The following is an 18,908-nucleotide window of genomic DNA, read 5'->3' as shown; positions in this document are numbered from 1 at the left end:
GGGGACTGACAAATTTTCCTTGTTTTACTGTCCTCGTTTTACTATCCCATCGAAGGCTTTGGGCCAAAGGGATTGGGTAGGTGGCAAATTGGGACCGGCTAAAATACATTCAGGTGTGCTTGAAAATGTCTTTCGATCCTTAGAATATACAGTAAGTGAGAGAAACTCCAGAGAATATTCCTTCTCAACATTTAGACACGCTCTTGTGTTCCACAAACAAAGAAACATGGGGGACGAATCAGAGACAAGAACTTTAATAGGAAATTCTCACATCTATTGGATTTGATTGAAGTTGCCTTGGGGGTTTGTGCACAGTGAGCCTTCACCACCCAAACTAGAAAAACAAACCAATAATTCCTGTCATCAAAAGTCATCATGCATAAATGGTCACTCAGGCAAAAACGACCACTTTCACCACTCATGCTGGCGATGGTAGCTGTATGTACAGTACATTTGGGATGTTCTTAAATTTTTTAAAACTTTTCTGTCAATGTTACATGCTACATATACCACAGAATCATGCTGAAAATAGTTATTAAAAAGAAAGAAAATCTTGTTTTTCAGTTTATGAATAAACAATCACTTGTCTTACGTTCATTAACCATACATCGTAAAAGTCGTTTGTTTAATTGTTAGAGCACACACATGAGTTTGTGTGAATATGTTTGCCTGCAACATTCAGTATCTACCCGTTGGTATGTGTTAATGCATTAGTATAAAATGATCAAGAAAGTGTGTATGCAATCTTTCCAAGGATATGCCCTGTTGGTAGCTGTCTAGTATACAGTACGCATGGGTGAATCCATCTGTAAGAATATACAAGGCTGCATTTGTCAGAAAAAACATCTTGCGTTCCATGTGATTGATTTGTATACTTGTTTTTCTTTTTCATTTTTTCAATACGCAAGAGGACGGGTCATGGGGTATGAAACGAGCAACAAAGCAACAGAGCAGTGCGGTCTCCTTTGAAGACCCGGGAGCTCTGGGATTGAACCGGGCTACAGGCCCGGGATGGGCAGTGCTGAGCTGTGAGGAGCTTTCAAAGAGAAAAGAAAGAGCGAGGAACGAGAGACGAAATATTGTAGTCCGTGCACAGCAAAGTTATATGTGGCCAGTTTTTCAAGGGAAAAAAGTGCTGTTTGCCTTTCTTTTTTTGGGCTACTGGGTAAGGACCTATTAGGAGAGGCGAGAGGGAGGGGAAAGATCCTCTGGGGTCTTTTATATCACTTCTGGATGAACAACGCTCCAATGGTGACTCCGGCTGCACCCAGGGCGGCCAGGCCGAACACTGTCTTTAGGTAGGGCCAGGAGTGGAAGACAGAGATCCTCTGCTGCCCATAGATCTCCACAAAGGCGTCCTGAGAAAGAGAGAGAGAGAGAGAGAGAGAGAGAGGGAGAGGTTAGTATCATCACTACTTTATTCTAATTACTGAACATTCACTCGCTATGTAAATGAGTTTGTTATAATATCAGTTTGTGCATCATCAAGCCCTCAATGTAATTCTTTCATAGATCTATATAGACACTATGCATCAGTAAAATGTCTCAATGACCATGGCTACATGGGGCCCATATCTCTGTGGCTCTATCCCTGAGCCTCCTCTGTCTGTGGTACACACAGGGACAAAAGACAGAGGAATAGACGACCATGTCTCACAGCCAGCGTCTCAGCAAGAAAGCTCCTTAGCGTCATGCCTCCCACCCACACACACACCCACACACACACACACACACCCACACACACACACACACACACACACACACACACACACACACACACACACACACACACACACACACACACACACACACACACACACACACACACAGCTTCTTTGCATACCAGGCATACAGTAAGTAAGTAAGACCAAAACATCCGATCCCACACAACTACAAACCACAAACAAATGTATCTGTGCATATTATCTGGTTTTGAAACAAGGGGAAATGTTCAGGTTCTTCCCCAAATCTGTCCACTGGTCCGGTTACAAGGAAACGTTCCGCTTCTTCCCCCAACATGTTCAGTGGAATGTAATAGAGTGTAATACTAATATGACAAGCAAGGGGATAACCCTAATGAATACCTGTTCCTGGTAATTTGTTGCTTTTAAAAAACTGGATGGAAAAATTAGGAATGAATATCTGATGCAATATAACAACACACAGTACAGTACAATATAATAATACACAATACAGTACAATATAACAACACACAGTACAGTACAATATAATAATACACAATACAGTACAATATAACAACACACAGTACAGTACAATATAACAACACACAGTACAGTACAATATAATAATATACAGTACAGTACAATATAACAACACACAGTATAGCTCAATATAATAATACACAGTACAGTACAATATAACAACACACAGTACAGTACAATATAATAATACACAGTACAGTACAATATAATAATACACAATACAGTACAATATAACAACACACAGTACAGTACAATATAACAACACACAGTACAGTACAATATAATAATACACAGTACAGTACAATATAACAACACACAGTACAGTACAATATAACAACACACAGTACAGTACAATATAATAATACACAGTACAGTACAATATAATAATACACAGTACAGTACAATATAACAACACACAGTACAGTACAATATAATAATACACAGTACAGTACAATATAACACACAGTACAGTACAATATAACAACACACAGTACAGTACAATATAACACACAGTACAGTACAATATAATAATACACAGTACAGTACAATATAACAACACACAGTATAGCTCAATATAATAATACACAGTACAGTACAATATAACAACACACAGTACAGTACAATATAACAACACACAGTACAGTACAATATAACAACACACAGTACAGTACAATATAATAATACACAGTACAGTACAATATAACAACACAGTACAATATAACAATACAGTACAATATAACAATACACAGTACAGTACAATATAACAACACACAGTACAGTACAATATAACAATACACAGTACAATACACTATAACAATACACAGTACAGCGTCTTCAGATTAAATCTTTACAAAGTTAGAGCATACAATACTGCCTCCAGTGCTAGACTGCCTCCAGTGCTTGACTGCCTCCAGTGCTAGACTGCCTCCAGTGCTAGACTGCCTCCAGTGCTTGACTGCCTCCAGTGCTAGACTGCCTCCAGTGCTAGACTGCCTCCAGTGCTTGACTGCCTCCAGTGCTAGACTGCCTGCCTCCAGTGCTAGACTGCCTCCAGTGCTAGACTGCCTCCAGTGCTTGACTGCCTCCAGTGCTAGACTGCCTCCAGTGTTTAACATATTTTTAAGGTTGTTTAGCACTGTAAACTGTATTCCTGTGTGTATGCGACTCAGGTTGTGTACTAAGAGCTGGATATGTAACACTGTATTCCCAGACCTTGTGAAATCTGAGTGTGTGTGTCTTTTCTATGGCCTTTGGTTGCTGAAATTTAAATAGTTCTCCTAATTTCAGTTTATATGACAAAACAAGCAGTCATTGTGTAGAAAATAATTCAACTATCTAAACTGCTGTGAAATATATTTTCCATAACCAAAAATATGATATTTTCAGCTGTTTGAAGTTGGGGCACAAAACTGAAAGTAGAAGACGCAAAAACTAAACGGAAGAACAGGAAGCATAGAAATAGCGTACATGGATCTACCGCTTATTTGACTTGCTTTCAAGGAGAAAGAAAGATCTATAACTCACATTTCTATGTGAATTTGGTATGGTCGCATAAAAAGTTACAAATCAAATCAAATTTTATTGGTCACATACACATGGTTAGCAGATGTTAATGCGAGTATAGCGAAGCTACAAATTGTAGCTTTAAGCTCCAGAACCCTAGATCCCAGTGTGTGTGTGTGTGTGTGGTTGGTAAACTGAATACTAGTGTGCCTCCGTTTTCTCCTCCCCTCCCCAGACCCCATACACAGTGGAGTAGACTGCTTAATAAGTAAAGCCGTGTTTTTATTGCAGCGTGCTTGTACCACATTACATTTGGCACAGTCTCTCATCTGCAGCTCAAGCCCGTAGGCTGCGTTCAGGCCCCAGTGTTCTAGCCCAGTGAGGGGCCGGCTCGTGCGCAATTGTTTGGATTGTATGATTCCCCTTCCCACTGGTTCCAGCATCTTGTCAGTGGAGAGAATATCTGCAGGGCAGACCCATTTTTTAGCTTCTTAGCCCTAAACAGCTTGCAGGAAGGAAGCTTCCCCAATGTGCTGCCTGGGAGGAGTTTAACCCACAACCGCTGCACATCAAAACCAGCTAGAGAAGATGACGAGACGTGAAGAGGAGAGACCGAGAGGAAAGGGTGGAAAGAGAAGGAGCGGTAACGGTATGCTTCTGGTGCTGGTAGGAGGTTAACCCACAACTGTTGCACATCAAAATGACTCAGAGTCGAAGGAGAGAGAGAGAGGAAATGTGCTGCTGAGTACTCTGGCTAGAGTTCACATCTCTTCCGAGCTCAAGTCAGAGTGCCGATGCAATATTCAGCACCACAGATTCATTAGTGTAGCTCACACAAAAGTCTGTCTTCATAACCTAGGATAATCCTCTAGTCAGAATGGATAGGATAAAAACGTAGCCTTCCAGTATGGAATCTTCCCAATTTCCCATACACACGTACTTTCCCTAATTTTAAACTATATGTTAATGAGAAAAATGCACGTCTTTGACCATTTCTCTGACAGCCACAGGTCGATATCCTGTGTCTTGGAGCATGAATATAATTTAGCCTAAACAACTACCTCTTCCCCTACTGTATTTATTTATTTATTTTGCTCCTTTGCACCCCATTATTTATATTTCTACTTTGCACTTTCTTCCACTACAAATCTACCATTCCAGTGTTTTACTTGCTATATTGTATTTACTTTGCCACCATTGATTTTTTTGCCTTTACCTCCTTTATGTCACCTCATTTGCTCACATTGCATATAGACTTATTTTTCTACTGTATTATTGACTGTATGTTTGTTTTACTCCATGTGTAACTCTGTGTTGTTGTATGTGTCGAACTGCTTTGCTTTATCTTGGCCAGGTCGCAATTGGAACTGAGAACTTGTTCTCAACTTGCCTACCTGGTTAAATAAAGGTGAAATAAATAAATAAATAAATAAAAATGAAGAGCACCGCATCATATTATGTACAAAATACCCTCTCTTCCAGCAATATGATGTACATAGCCATTGTTTACATTTCCAATATCCACCAAGGTGCTTACTGTAATAAAAGTGGGAAATCGAGGGGAGCATCTTTCAAAGTTTACAATTACGAGAACACACATTAAACAAAAATAGATTGATGACATCATGGGAAATTCCTAGATTGGCTCAGTCTGGACACATCAGCTTCACCATAGGAACTGCATCATTAGCATATGTACCTCATTAGCATATTAATAAATGTCATATCACGGGTAATTCCATTCATTGATTCCAGCGAGGGGAACAGGTGTCCAGGAGAGTACAGTTCATCATGCATATCCAGTGTCAACAAAACAACCTCGTGCATGTACTGTAAACCATAAATGTCACACTGGCTCTCTGCTGTCACGGTCAGACTTCTACAGTATGGGGCTACACAGTAGCACCATGATAGAGAGCTGTCCATAACATGGACAACGCTGGTTTGATGTCATGGTTTATTCCATTCTCTCGTCACGATGGTTGCCACTCTGGCCAGATGAAGTGGACCTGCGGTGTGTATTTCATTATGACACACAAGCAAGGGCTATTAGGTGTTTACACCTGCAACAACAGCTGCTTTGTTGATCACCTGATACACACACACCAACCCCCCACCCCTCTATCGCCCCCCTCTCTCCCCCTTCTTTCTTCTCTTTCTCTCTCCAGGTTGCTCTATGGTGCTGTCCTAATATCTCTCTCTCCAGGTGCCTCTATGGTGCTGTCCTAATATCTCTCTCTTCAGGTTGCTCTATGGTGCTGTCCTAATATCTCTTTCTCTCTTCAGGTCGCTCTATGGTGCTGTCCTAATATTTCTCTCTCTCTCCAGGTTCCTCTATGGTGCTGTCCTAATATCTCTTTCTCTCTTCAGGTCGCTCTATGGTGCTGTCCTAATATTTCTCTCTCTCTCCAGGTTCCTCTATGGTGCTGTCCTAATATCTCTCTCTTCAGGTTGCTCTATGTTGCTGTCCTAATATCTCTTTCTCTCTTCAGGTCGCTCTATGGTGCTGTCCTAATATCTCTTTCTCTCTCCAGGTTGCTCTATGGTGCTGTCCTAATATTTCTCTCTCTCTCCAGGTTCCTCTATGGTGCTGTCCTAATATCTCTTTCTCTCTTCAGGTCGCTCTATGGTGCTGTCCTAATATCTCTCTCTCTCTCCAGGTTCCTCTATGGTGCTGTCCTAATATCTCTCTCTTCAGGTTGCTCTATGGTGCTGTCCTAATATTTCTCCTTCTCTCTCCAGGTCCCTCTATGGTGCTGTCCTAATATCTCTTTCTCTCTTCAGGTCGCTCTATGGTGCTGTCCTAATATCTCTCTCTCTCTCCAGGTTCCTCTATGGTGCTGTCCTAATATCTCTCTCTTCAGGTTGCTCTATGGTGCTGTCCTAATATCTCTCTCTCTCTCTCTCTCTCTCTCTCTCCAGGTTGCTCTATGGTGCTGTCCTAATATCTCTCTCTTCAGGTTGCTCTATGGTGCTGTCCTAATATATCTCTCTCCAGGTTGCTCTATGGTTCTGTCCTAATATCTCTCTCTTCAGGTTGCTCTATGGTGCTGTCCTCCTAATATCTATCTTTCTTCAAGTTGCTCTATGGTGCTGTCCTAATATCCCTCTCTTCAGGTTTCTGTATGGTGCTGTCCTAATATCCCTCTTTTCAGGTTGCTGTATGGTGCTGTCCTAATATCCCTCGCTTCAGGTTGCTGTATGGTGCTGTCCTAATATCCCTCTCTTCAGGTTGCTGTATGGTGCTGTCCTAATATCCCTCTCTTCAGGTTGCTGTATGGTGCTGTCCTAATATCCCTCTCTTCAGGTTGCTGTATGGTGCTGTCCTAATATCCCTCTCTTCAGGTTGCTGTATGGTGCTGTCCTAATATCCCTCTCTTCAGGTTGCTGTATGGTGCTGTCCTAATATCCCTCTCTTCAGGTTGCTGTATGGTGCTGTCCTAATATCCCTCTCTTCAGGTTGCTGTATGGTCCTGTTAACTAGCCAGAGGGTCGGTGACAGACAGGGCCCTTGGATTTCCAACATGTTGTCATCTCTGTTTGCTTTACATTTTTTTCCCCACCTCGGCAAACATGTCATTAGGTGAGCTTCCAGCGTGTGTTTAAACCGACCAGCTAGGTTTGCCCAAAGACAGCGCTAATGGATTCTGAACACAACTCTGACCTGCTGGAGGAGCTGAGCTAGCTAACTGAGGTAACCGAGCCGGAACCCAGCAGGTTTTACCAGTGCTGTCATGGTCACCAGGATATACTAGCCTACTTCCCACTGGGCACATACGTCAATTCAACGTCTAGTCGACGTTGGTTCAACGTCATTTCTTTTAAATGACTTGGAAACAATGTTGATTCAACCAGTGTGTGGCCGAGTGGGTTGTTTTGGATTACATACTGCTAATGCTGACAGTGTCTAGGCGAAGATCTCAATTGCATACTCCTCGCATCCTCTCTCCTCGTCTCCTTCTCAAAACCAATTGGAGGAGAAGGTCAGAGGGGAGGGACTTCTGTCTTTTTCATCCAATGAGTTTTGAGAAGGAGATGACGAAAGAAGACGCGAGGAGTATTCAATTGAGATCTTCCCTAGGTGAATAAAAAAATATGGTTATTCACTTGCCTTTGTACTAATATTTACTGAGATTTTTTACAAAGGGTTAGACTCAGTTGTGAATCTTCAGAATGCCACATCCAATAATTGCGAGATAAACAGATGTCATTCTTTGTTATACAGACTTTGCTTTGTATGCAGCCCAAGAAGTCAACGAAGCCCTTTCCCAGAGTTTCCCCTAATGCCTTGGATCAAAGCCCAGGTACTGTAACATAGCCTGCCAAATGTGACAGGCTCTGACTCACTATACCCACACATGGGTTAATAGGGGCTTGATTAGGTCGTTTAATCCAGGGGATTAGCCAAATGGCTGGGATTTAGACTCATTTGCATGATATGCTGATTAGGGCATAGACTGGGTAATGGGGGAATTCTTCGTCTGGGGAGTTTCCTCTCTCGGTTCATTGGAGGGTCAGCATGATAAAATGGCTTATCGTGGAGAGACAATCAAACTGACAATCAAACTCTCTTTTTTTCTTTCTCTTTCTAATTTCCATCGCTCTCATTCCTTTCTCCCTCGTTATCGTTCTTCTACTTTCTCATTCCCATCTCTCATCTCATTCCCATCTCTCTCTCTGTCTCATTCCAATCTCATTCCCATCTCTCTCTCTGTCTCATTCCAATCTCATTCCCATCTCTCTCTCTGTCTCATTCCAATCTCATTCCCATCTCTCTCTCTGTCTCATTCCAATCTCATTCCCATCTCTCTCTTTCTCACTCTCTCTGTGTTGCTGTCTCTCTTTCTCTCTCTGTGTCTCTCTCTGTGTCTCTCTCTGTGTGTCTCTCTCTGTGTGTTTCTCTCTGTGTGTCTCTCTCTCTCTCTCTGATATTCAATCGCTTTGATCAAATGAGTAGGTGGGTCAATTCGAGGTATGGTAGTCTTCTTAAGGTGGAATGACTGAGAAAACAAGAAGCAACAACACGTCCCTGTCTCTCATATGTGCTGAACCCCCCCCAACCTCCTCCCCTTGCCTCGGCAGACACACAGATTTTAGTGTGAGGGCCTCTTTCCTGGCAGACATTCTAAAAAGAGTTTGCCAGAGGGATATCGCAATAAAGGAGAAAGGAAGCAAACCTCTCTGAAAATGGGGAGGCTTCCAATCCAGGCCCACCCAATCTGTCAGATGACAGTGGACCTGTTATCGGCTTCAATAGCGGGGCCCTTTGATTTGTTGTTGTAAGTTCAAGGAAATATAGTTCATGTTATAGCCTCCATGTCTCTGGCTTTGTCACATCACATGTTAAATGTAGCCAGCCCTGGAAAAAACAACTTGACAGAGTGATGTGATAAGATTTAACAATGTTTGTGTGTGTATGTATGTGTGTGTGCTGTGTGTGTATACTGTATTCAGATGTGGCTGTATTATGTGAGTCTTTGTGGAGTCCGAGTTCAGAAGTGTGTGAGTTGTCCCATGATGAGCTCAGATACACACTCACACACTCCCGAGTTCAAGCGTGTGACAATTCGCTGATCCACTTGCTGCCTATCCCATGATGTGTGTTTGGCCCACAGGCCTCCTAGGAGCCATGCACGTTATGACATCCTTTCCCACAGCCACTAGCCAGAGCTAACGTGTAACAATCCGACAACTTTATCATACAGCCAAAAAGACCTCAAGTCTCACACAACCCCTGAGCTGAACAGGAGGAATGTCTTACAATGTCTCCATTCAATCACGTGGAAGCAGGCCTCTGGGTCCGTTTTTTGACCCCCGTCATGTTTTCAGCTGAGCAAATGAATTAGCTGGTCATAGATATAAAGGCACCATGGGAAAGGGAACAGAGCACGGTTCACACTATACTGAGCTGCCTACAAAGAGGAGTGTTCTCATTGGAACAGATGCATGCTGGGATACACAAACAACAATTACATTTGACATTTTAGTCATTTAGCAGATGCTCTTATGCAGAGAGAGACGCACAATTAGCGCATTCATCTAATTAAAAGGACCACTGCGGAAGAACGGCTCAACGTTTTAGAATGATTCATACAGTACACGTCAAATACAGAAATAACTACATCAACATGGGATTTATGCATAGTACCTTTTGTATAGCTTGTCACAGACACTAAATAATAAAACAAAATAGTGTGACTACCTGGGGAAATTAACATGCGACACAAGCACACAAACTATGCCCTTAGTGCCCCTGACCACGACATGGAAATTATATTTGTTCATTTCAAGGAACTTTCCTTTTAGCTGTTACCCTAGCAACAGTTCCTCTCCTTACAGCGCACTATCAGGGAGCCCCATGGACTAATGAGGTGTTAAAAGCTGTTTTTTCTCTTTGAGTTAAACAAGATTCAGTCATTAAGGCAATGTAGCGGAGGTGAAGATGGACCCCCCTGCTGTGCACAGGTTGACCCATCCCTTACTTCAGGGGCCCCTGTGGCCCTTCCCAGGTTGCCCTTCCTCAGGGGGTCAGCATCACAGATAAAAACGCATTAGGGAATTAAAAAGCACACATCCTCCCAGTCCTATCCAATCAGTGTGTAGGCCATGGTGTGTGTGTGTGAACATGCGTGTGTGGTAGAGAGAGAGTAGGGGTGGGGAGTTTTTTTGTTGTTCGCTTTGATGTAGTAGCCACAGGGCCTGAACGTGCACCTCCATCTGTATGCACCCCACGGCTGGGTGAGTGCAACGCAGAAAGCAGGAAATTATTTTGTCTATATGAAGTAGTTTGGGGCAGATGCAATGTTGTCCCAGTGTGATGTTTTTTTTTATTTTCCATAGAGGAAAGATTAACATTTTATTTTGGTATTATGTTATCTTGTGTTTAATAGAAAAACTGATACTGAGACATTCTCAGGGAGCTGTAACTAGCTTGCGGTAGCACACATAGAGCTGCAGCTTAGTCAAGACGTTATAGGATTCTTTCCTCACACTTTATACCTCAGAGAATATCCTTCATTTAATGATGAAACGCAGTTTGACTGTTGTTCTTTAAGGCCTAACAATGCTATTGGCATAAGTACGAGTGAGACATGAATAATGCTGTTAAATGTACAAAGCCCGGAGGGAGAGAGATTTGTATTTTGTCTATTGCACTATACCAGAGTCAGGAGATTAAACTGCAGTAATTACCTTTTTAGGATGTATTGGATTACTGGGTCAAGGTGCAATCCCCCTCCCTCCTATGTCTCCCCTTCTCGGCTTGTATCTTTTTTTGGGGGGGGGGCATTGAACCCTGCGACCGGGGGAGGGCGGCCCCACACTGATATGAGAGGATTGTGGGTTAGGAGGGCTCCGAGAGTTGAAACAGAACACCAGACACTGAACCTAGAGAAGGGCCAGACTGTTGCTTTTTCAGGAAAGCCTTATGCGTAATGAGATTGGCCCACGTGGCAGGCCCTCTATCTTGGTGGGTGGGGGCATGTCCCCTCCCATCTCCACTTTACTTAATGGGTTTTTATTTCATCCCCTTGCTCTCTCTTCCTCTTGAAGCTACCTTCTGCTGGTCCTGTTTTGGTTCATCTCCGGATACAGTACTCTTAGTTGTTGTTTTGGGGACAAGAGCCTAGATCTGCTTACAACGGCCTCTTTTACAGTGCATGGTATCACACATATAAGTAGCAGGTAGCCTAGCGGTTAAGAGCGTTGGCCAGTAACTGAAAGGTTGCTGGTTTGAATCCCTGAGTCGACTAGGTGAAAGATCTGTCGATGTGCCTTTGAGCAAGGCACTTATCCCTAATTGCTCCTGTAAGTCGCTTTGGATAAGAGCATCTGCTAATTGACTAAAATGTAAATGTTAACATCTCTAGTAACCAATAACCTAATTTGTGATGAAGATTAAAAATATATATTTATATTTACCATCTGTCACATAGTGTATGCTTGTTTGTTTCTGCTATAAACAGACATGTTGCACGTGTTACTCTTCAAAGCCTGCTTTGGGTCATTGAGAGTCACATTGGTAATTTGAGTGTGTAAGTCCTGTTCGTGGCTGAGCAAAGCTATCATCAACCGATGCACAGGACAGAAAGTGGAAGCAGTGGGATGGGGTCAATCTAGTCCCAGCCAATGCGATCCACCGATCTGGTTTCATTCACCATTCTGCCAAAAGTTCCAAGAGAGCCAATCCAGCTGTCTCCCCTTTCCCTGTCCCCATATACATGTGCCCAAAATGTAGTGAAGGCAACAGGGATTTCGGTGAAAATCCCTTTCCCACAGAAAGTATAAAAAGTGTCACATGCAAACTTTTTTAATTGTTACATACACCACATAGGTGCAGTGAAATATGTTGTTTTACAGGGTTAGCCATTGTAGTACGGCGGCCCTGGAGCAAATTAGGGTTAAGTTCCTTGCTCAAGGGCACAATAACAGATTTTTCACCTTGTCGGCTCGGGTATTTGAAATAGCAACCTTTCAGTTACTGGTCCAATTCTGATGTTAGCCAATGGAAAAAGCCCAGAGTTTATCATTTAGTATCTGTGACAACATTCTTGTCCTTGAACATAAGTAAAGCTGTAAGAACCTTAGCTAACCTTTAGGGATCTATTTTAACAAACCTAACGCAATGGTCAATCAAAGCGCTGGTGGTAGAGCTATAGGTACCGCTATAGGTTCAGAAATATTTTTGCTATTTTCACAACCACAATTATTGGCGAAAGTTGCTGCCATTGGCGAGAAAGGTCTGGTCTTTGATGTATTGCCTTGGAATCAATTCCAATTCCAATGTTAGTCTGTTATAGTCTGTTATACAGCTTACAGAAACAAAATAACAAAATGTAAACCTATCCCATCTTTGCTAAATATGTTAACTTGAACCTGTTGTTCCACATTGTTGTAAGTAATTGCATAGCTTCAATGTTGAAATATATACATAGCATTCACACTGATAAAGGGGCTAGGGCTACTGTAAATTGCATTATGGCTGAGCATGGACATGCCAAATGTTGTCAATAAGCAATATTAAATAAATTATTGACAAGGCCTAAAAAGGGAGCAAATAATTTGAATCAAATTTTAAACAAAACAACAACTTGTTTTAAATAGGCTATGTCTAAATACACTTACAAGCACAATAATTGCTTCCAGTGGGCATATAATATTAAAACAATACAAACTATGGAGGGTTTTACACACATCTAAACTCTTTCCAGTAGCTGGACAAAGATCCAATATAAAGAGAAAGAGAGAATGTCCACTCACCGTCATACTGCTCCCAAATATAATGTTCTATATACACTACCGTTCAAAAGTTCGGGGTCACTTAGAAATCTCCTTATTTTTAAAAGAAAAGCTAATTTTTTGTCCATTAAAATAACATCAAATTGATCAGAAATACAGTGTAGACATTGTTCATGTTATAAATGACTATTGTACCTGGAAACGGCTGATTTTTAATGGAATATCTACATAGGCATAGAGACGCCCATTATCAGCAACCATCACTCCTGTGTTCTAATGGCACGTTGTGTTAGCTAATCCAAGTTTATCATTTTAAAAGCCTAGTTGATCATTAGAAAACCCTTATGCAATTATGTTAGCACAGATGAAAGTCTCTTTAGACTAGTTGAGTATCTGGAGCGTCAGCATTTGTGGGTTCGATTACATGCTCAAAATGGCCAGAAACAAATAACTTTCTTCTGAAACTCGTCAGTCTATTCAGTCTATTCAGAAATGAACACTATTCCATGCGAGAAATTGCCAAGAAACGGAAGATCTCGCACAACACTGTGTACTACTCCCTTCACAGAACAGCGCAAACTGGCACTAACCAGAATAGAAAGAGGAGTGGGAGGCCCCGGTGCACAACTGAGCAAGAGGACAAGTACATTAGAGTGTCTAGTTTGAGAAACAGTCGCCTCACAAGTCCTCAACTGGCAGCTTCATTAAATTATACCCTTAAAACACCAGTCTCAATGTCAACAGTGAAGAGGCGACTCCGGGATGCCTTCTAGGCCTTCTAGGCCAGCAAAATCAGTTTCCAGCTACAATAGTCATTTACAACATGAACAATGTCTACACTGTATTTCTGATCAATTTGATGTTATTTCAATGGACAAAAAAAGGTGCTTTTCTTTCAAAAACAAGGACATTTAAGTGACCCCAAACCTTTGAACGGTAGTGTACATATCGGAACCATCTTATAGATCGTATTTACACTTCTCCAGAAGTTGCATTGGACAGTGAATCATTGTAATAAGTTTGGTTTTAATAAAATTCAGCGAAAAACAATGGATACATGTAGCCTACATCATGGAGGGGGTTTTAGGCACGACCAAAGCATGGCCAAGATAATGTCAACAATACATAGATAAAAAGGGAATGTCAGCTCACTGTTTTGCTCCTCTCAAACTTGATATTTTAATAAAGCTTTGGTGATTAAGATTTATTTCCAAGCAGACTCACAAGCCAAACACTGACAGTCATGACTAGCCTACTTGACTAGCTACATTGGTCAGGACAAAAAGAAAACAGACTTCATTGAGGGGAAGGGAGGATATGCTTGGTTTAAGCATAGCATGAGTGTTTTATGTTTCTAAATACGAAGTATACAGGCACCAAAAGCACATCTTGTTCCATGCTCATTTGGGCAGTGTGTGTCACGGCTGGATAGGCTGTGTTTCTGCTGTCAAAATTAATTCCATAACCATCCGTGTTACCTCTTAAACCAGCTTTTAGTTGGTCTTAAATATCCCTACCAGCCCTTCCTGAAATAAGCACGTTGGATCATGTTATTAAGGACACGCCTAAAATAACTGTGTGAGGGACATAGACCGTAACTGTGTGAGGGACATGGACCGTTACTGTGTGAGGGACATGGACCGTTACTGTGTGAGGGACATAGACCGTTACTGTGTGAGGGACATAGACCGTAACTGTGTGAGGGACATAGACCGTTACTGTGTGAGGGACATAGACCGTAACTGTGTGAGGGACATGGACCGTTACTGTGTGAGGGACATAGACCGTAACTGTGTGAGGGACATGGACCGTTACTGTGTGAGGGACATAGACCGTTACTGTGTGAGGGACATAGACCGTAACTGTGTGAGGGACATAGACCGTAACTGTGTGAGGGACATAGACCGTAACTGTGTGAGGGACATGGACCGTTACTGTGTGAGGGACATAGACCGTAACTGTGTGAGGGACATGGACCGTTACTGTGTGAGGGACATAGACCGTAACTGTGTGAGGGACATAGACCGTAACTGTGTGAGGGACATAGACCGTAACTGTGTGAGGGACATAGACCGTTACTGTGTGAGGGACATGGACCGTTACTGTGTGAGGGACATGGACCGTTACTGTGTGAGGGACATAGACCGTTACTGTGTGAGGGACATAGACCGTAACTGTGTGAGGGACATAGACCGTTACTGTGTGAGGGACATAGACCGTAACTGTGTGAGGGACATGGACCGTTACTGTGTGAGGGACATAGACCGTAACTGTGTGAGGGACATGGACCGTTACTGTGTGAGGGACATAGACCGTAACTGTGTGAGGGACATAGACCGTAACTGTGTGAGGGACATAGACCGTAACTGTGTGAGGGACATGGACCGTTACTGTGTGAGGGACATAGACCGTTACTGTGTGAGGGACATAGACCGTTACTGTGTGAGGGACAAGGACCGTAACTGTGTGAGGGACATGGACCGTTACTGTGTGAGGGACATAGACCGTTACTGTGTGAGGGACATGGACCGTTACTGTGTGAGGGACATGGACCGTTACTGTGTGAGGGACATGGACCGTTACTGTGTGAGGGACATAGACCGTAACTGTGTGAGGGACATAGACCGTTACTGTGTGAGGGACATAGACCGTAACTGTGTGAGGGACATAGACCGTTACTGTGTGAGGGACAAAGACCGTTACTGTGTGAGGGCCATAGACCGTTACTGTGTGAGGGACATGGACCGTTACTGTGTGAGGGACATGGACCGTTACTGTGTGAGGGACATGGACCGTTACTGTGTGAGGGACATAGACCGTTACTGTGTGAGGGACAAAGACCGTTACTGTGTGAGGGACATAGACCGTTACTGTGTGAGGGACATAGACCGTTACTGTGTGAGGGACAAAGACCGTTACTGTGTGAGGGCCATAGACCGTTACTGTGTGAGGGACATAGACCGTTACTGTGTGAGGGACAAAGACCGTTACTGTGTGAGGGCCATAGACCGTTACTGTGTGAGGGACATAGACCGTTACTGTGTGAGGGACATAGACCGTTACTGTGTGAGGGACATAGACCGTTACTGTGTGAGGGACATAGACCGTTACTGTGTGAGGGCCATAGACCGTTACTGTGTGAGGGCCAAAGACCGTTACTGTGTGAGGGACAAAGACCGTTACTGTGTGAGGGCCATAGACCGTTACTGTGTGAGGGACAAAGACCGTTACTGTGTGAGGGACATAGACCGTTACTGTGTGAGGGACATCATAGACCGTTACTGTGTGAGGGACATGGACCGTTACTGTGTGAGGGACAAAGACCGTTACTGTGTGAGGGACATAGACCGTAACTGTGTGAGGGACATGGACCGTTACTGTGTGAGGGACATGGACCGTTACTGTGTGAGGGACATGGACCGTTATAGTGTGAGGGACATGGACCGTTACTGTGTGAGGGACATGGACTGTTACTGTGTGTGTATAAGCTAGTCAAAGTGAATGATGTATGAGGGAGGAAGCAAAGGCAGATAGGTTGGGTGGGTGCTGAACCGTCACTGAGAAGATGCACGCCCCTGCCCCAATATAAACCGTTCTCTCTTTTAGTCCAAATTGTAAAATACGACAAAGGAAGAAGAGTTTCTTAGTTCCTAGTCTAGAGTTGCTGTGTCTATGCTGTTAAATCTGTGGGGGGAGGTTAAGTCATCTCTTGGTTTAGCGCCAAGCCAGGCTGCCCAGGAAATCTGAGGAAATGATGCCTCTGTCACTCTGAAATCCAACCCTGTGTCACTGACAACTGTCACCATCCTTATAAGGATGGAACACACTGACCACAACAGTCAGGAGGCCACTCACAAAGTCTGTGGAGGCATTGGGTCTCCCCCATTCACCAGGACTCTCTTTCTCTCTTCTTTAAAAGGTGCTGGGGGTTATTTATAATCTGATGTATTAACGGCCAGAGGAACTGTTGGCCTCTTCCACCACAGAGCCAGGTCAGCTTTGTCGGCTGGCTGTTCTGTGGGTTTGGAACCACTACACCAGAGAGCAGTGAAGACCTGCTTGGCCTTTAGCATCTGTGGTTGGCGGTGTTAGCTATTGTTATGTGGCCGGCAAATTAATCTGCTCTGAAGGTTTAAACCGTCACAGAGGGGAAAAAACTGACCCAGAGGCATGTTTCCTCATGATTGAATGGAGGAGCCTTGTGAGACATTCCTTGAGCTTGGCTACAGGGTTGAGTGAGACTTCAGATTGTTTTGGCTTGGTAACTTAGGCATGATATTTTGCAGGATGAACAGGTGCTGCATATTGTACACAGCACAAAATCACAGGAAGCCATATGAAGCTGAAGTATGATTTGGGTGGTTGAATGTTCCTGTATATGTGTAACTGTGTGTGTGTGTGCATGTGCATGTGTAAAAAGCCACAGCTGTTGAGAATCTGACTCACATCCATGGCTTGCTACTAATTTGCATGGGGTGCAATCCCTGCAGTGTCGGACACCCGCTCGTGTCTAGATGCGAGACAGAGACACGACCGCCCAGCACCTGCAAACCCGTGAACAACCACAGCGTTCCATCAAGAATCGACGGGATGGCATTCTCTCCGTTATGGGGCGAGGTGTCAAGAGCTGAGTCAGAGACTGAGACACACTGCCAAGGTCAGGTTTTTCAAGATCTCACTCGTCTGACAGATAATGGATTGACTGCCTAGATCAGGAGTGTCAAACTCATTTTGCCCCAGGGGCTGCATTCTGTCTTCAACGAGGTCCGAAGGGCTGTTCTGAAAATTGGTTACATTTCCTCCCCGTCGAAATTTGCAAAAGATAGTCCTATATCCATTGTTTTTGGAATTTTCTATAATCTGACTGTCTAGCTTTAATTTGGGTGATTACTAGCGAGCTGGAAAAAGTGAAGAATGTAGGTCCATTATCATTTATACACATTTTCCATTTGGTTTTAGTCATTTGACCCACCAATTTAGACAAGTGTGTCTGGGTAAGTGTCATCTAATACATATCGGAATCGGCCGATATTAGCTAAAAATGCCAACAACGGTATCGGCTCGATGTCTAGTTTAACGTTGATGTGCAAAACCGATGTCAAAGTTTTTAATGTTGTTAGATCCATCCTTTGAAAACAGACACTTGAAAAGATTCTGGGGATGAGCATGCTCATCTTCAATATGTACCCATTGTTCCTCTTTCGTGCATTGAACAATATGTCATAAGTAATAGCCTTGGGTGGCAAGTTGATACAATTCCAAGTCTGGAAGTAATGTTTGTAGGCCTTCAAGTTGAAAGGTTTCTTGCAGCTTGATTACGGCTTCATCTGCGCTTGTGAATTCCATCCTTTGCATTCCCTTCCATACCCATGAGATTTGGTCCCATTTTCCTCCAGTGATTGTTTGATTGGCAGGTATTCTTTGCATTTCTTTCTCAGTTTAGGAGACATGTCCTTGACGAATCCAATGGTCTGGCCTTGGATTTTGATCTCATTTCCCCCCTTGTGCCTTCAGAATGTTGACTTTGGTCTGATAGTTCCATAGTTTGAAGATTACTACCCGTGGGTGTTTAGGGTTCTTCTATTTCACGCCGATCCTATGGCATCGGTCCAGATCCTCTAGTGATATACCCACGTCAAGTTTCTCTGATATCAGTTTGACAACGTAACTGAAAAGGTCTCCTGTTTTCTTGTTTTCTGGTAAGGACAATATTCTCATGTTGTTATGTCTCATTCTGTAATCTTGCTGGTCCAATTCTTCTTCTAAAGTTTGCAACTTTGTTTCCAAAAGGCCCATTTTTTTGTATTGTTTGTTCACGCGCACGCCTTGTTTGTGCATGTCTGACACGATAGCCTCTTGTCTTTTTGTTTGTTTTTGTGAGCATTGAGAGTATTTTACCTATGTTTTCCTGGATAGCATTTAACTGTTTATTACTCTTGTTGTCCT

The 18,908-nt window shown here is 43.1% G+C and overlaps 1 protein-coding gene across 1 annotated transcript in view; it reads right to left on the bottom strand.

Annotated features, from left to right (window-relative positions):
* Positions 1-238: 238 nt before the first annotated feature.
* LOC106590353 (apoptosis regulator Bcl-2) overlaps positions 239-18,908 on the bottom strand; it is a 68,815-nt gene continuing 50,145 nt past the window's right edge. Inside the window, exon 3 of the mRNA XM_014181290.2 lies at positions 239-1,358. Within this exon, the coding sequence (XP_014036765.1) occupies positions 1,224-1,358 (135 nt within the window). The 3' untranslated portion in view covers positions 239-1,223. The remainder of the gene's footprint in view (positions 1,359-18,908) is intronic.

The sequence above is a fragment of the Salmo salar genome, chromosome ssa29, assembly GCF_905237065.1.
Source record: "Salmo salar chromosome ssa29, Ssal_v3.1, whole genome shotgun sequence".
In the NCBI taxonomy this organism is placed as follows: domain Eukaryota; kingdom Metazoa; phylum Chordata; class Actinopteri; order Salmoniformes; family Salmonidae; genus Salmo; species Salmo salar.
This window is presented reverse-complemented; position numbering and strand designations above follow the sequence as displayed.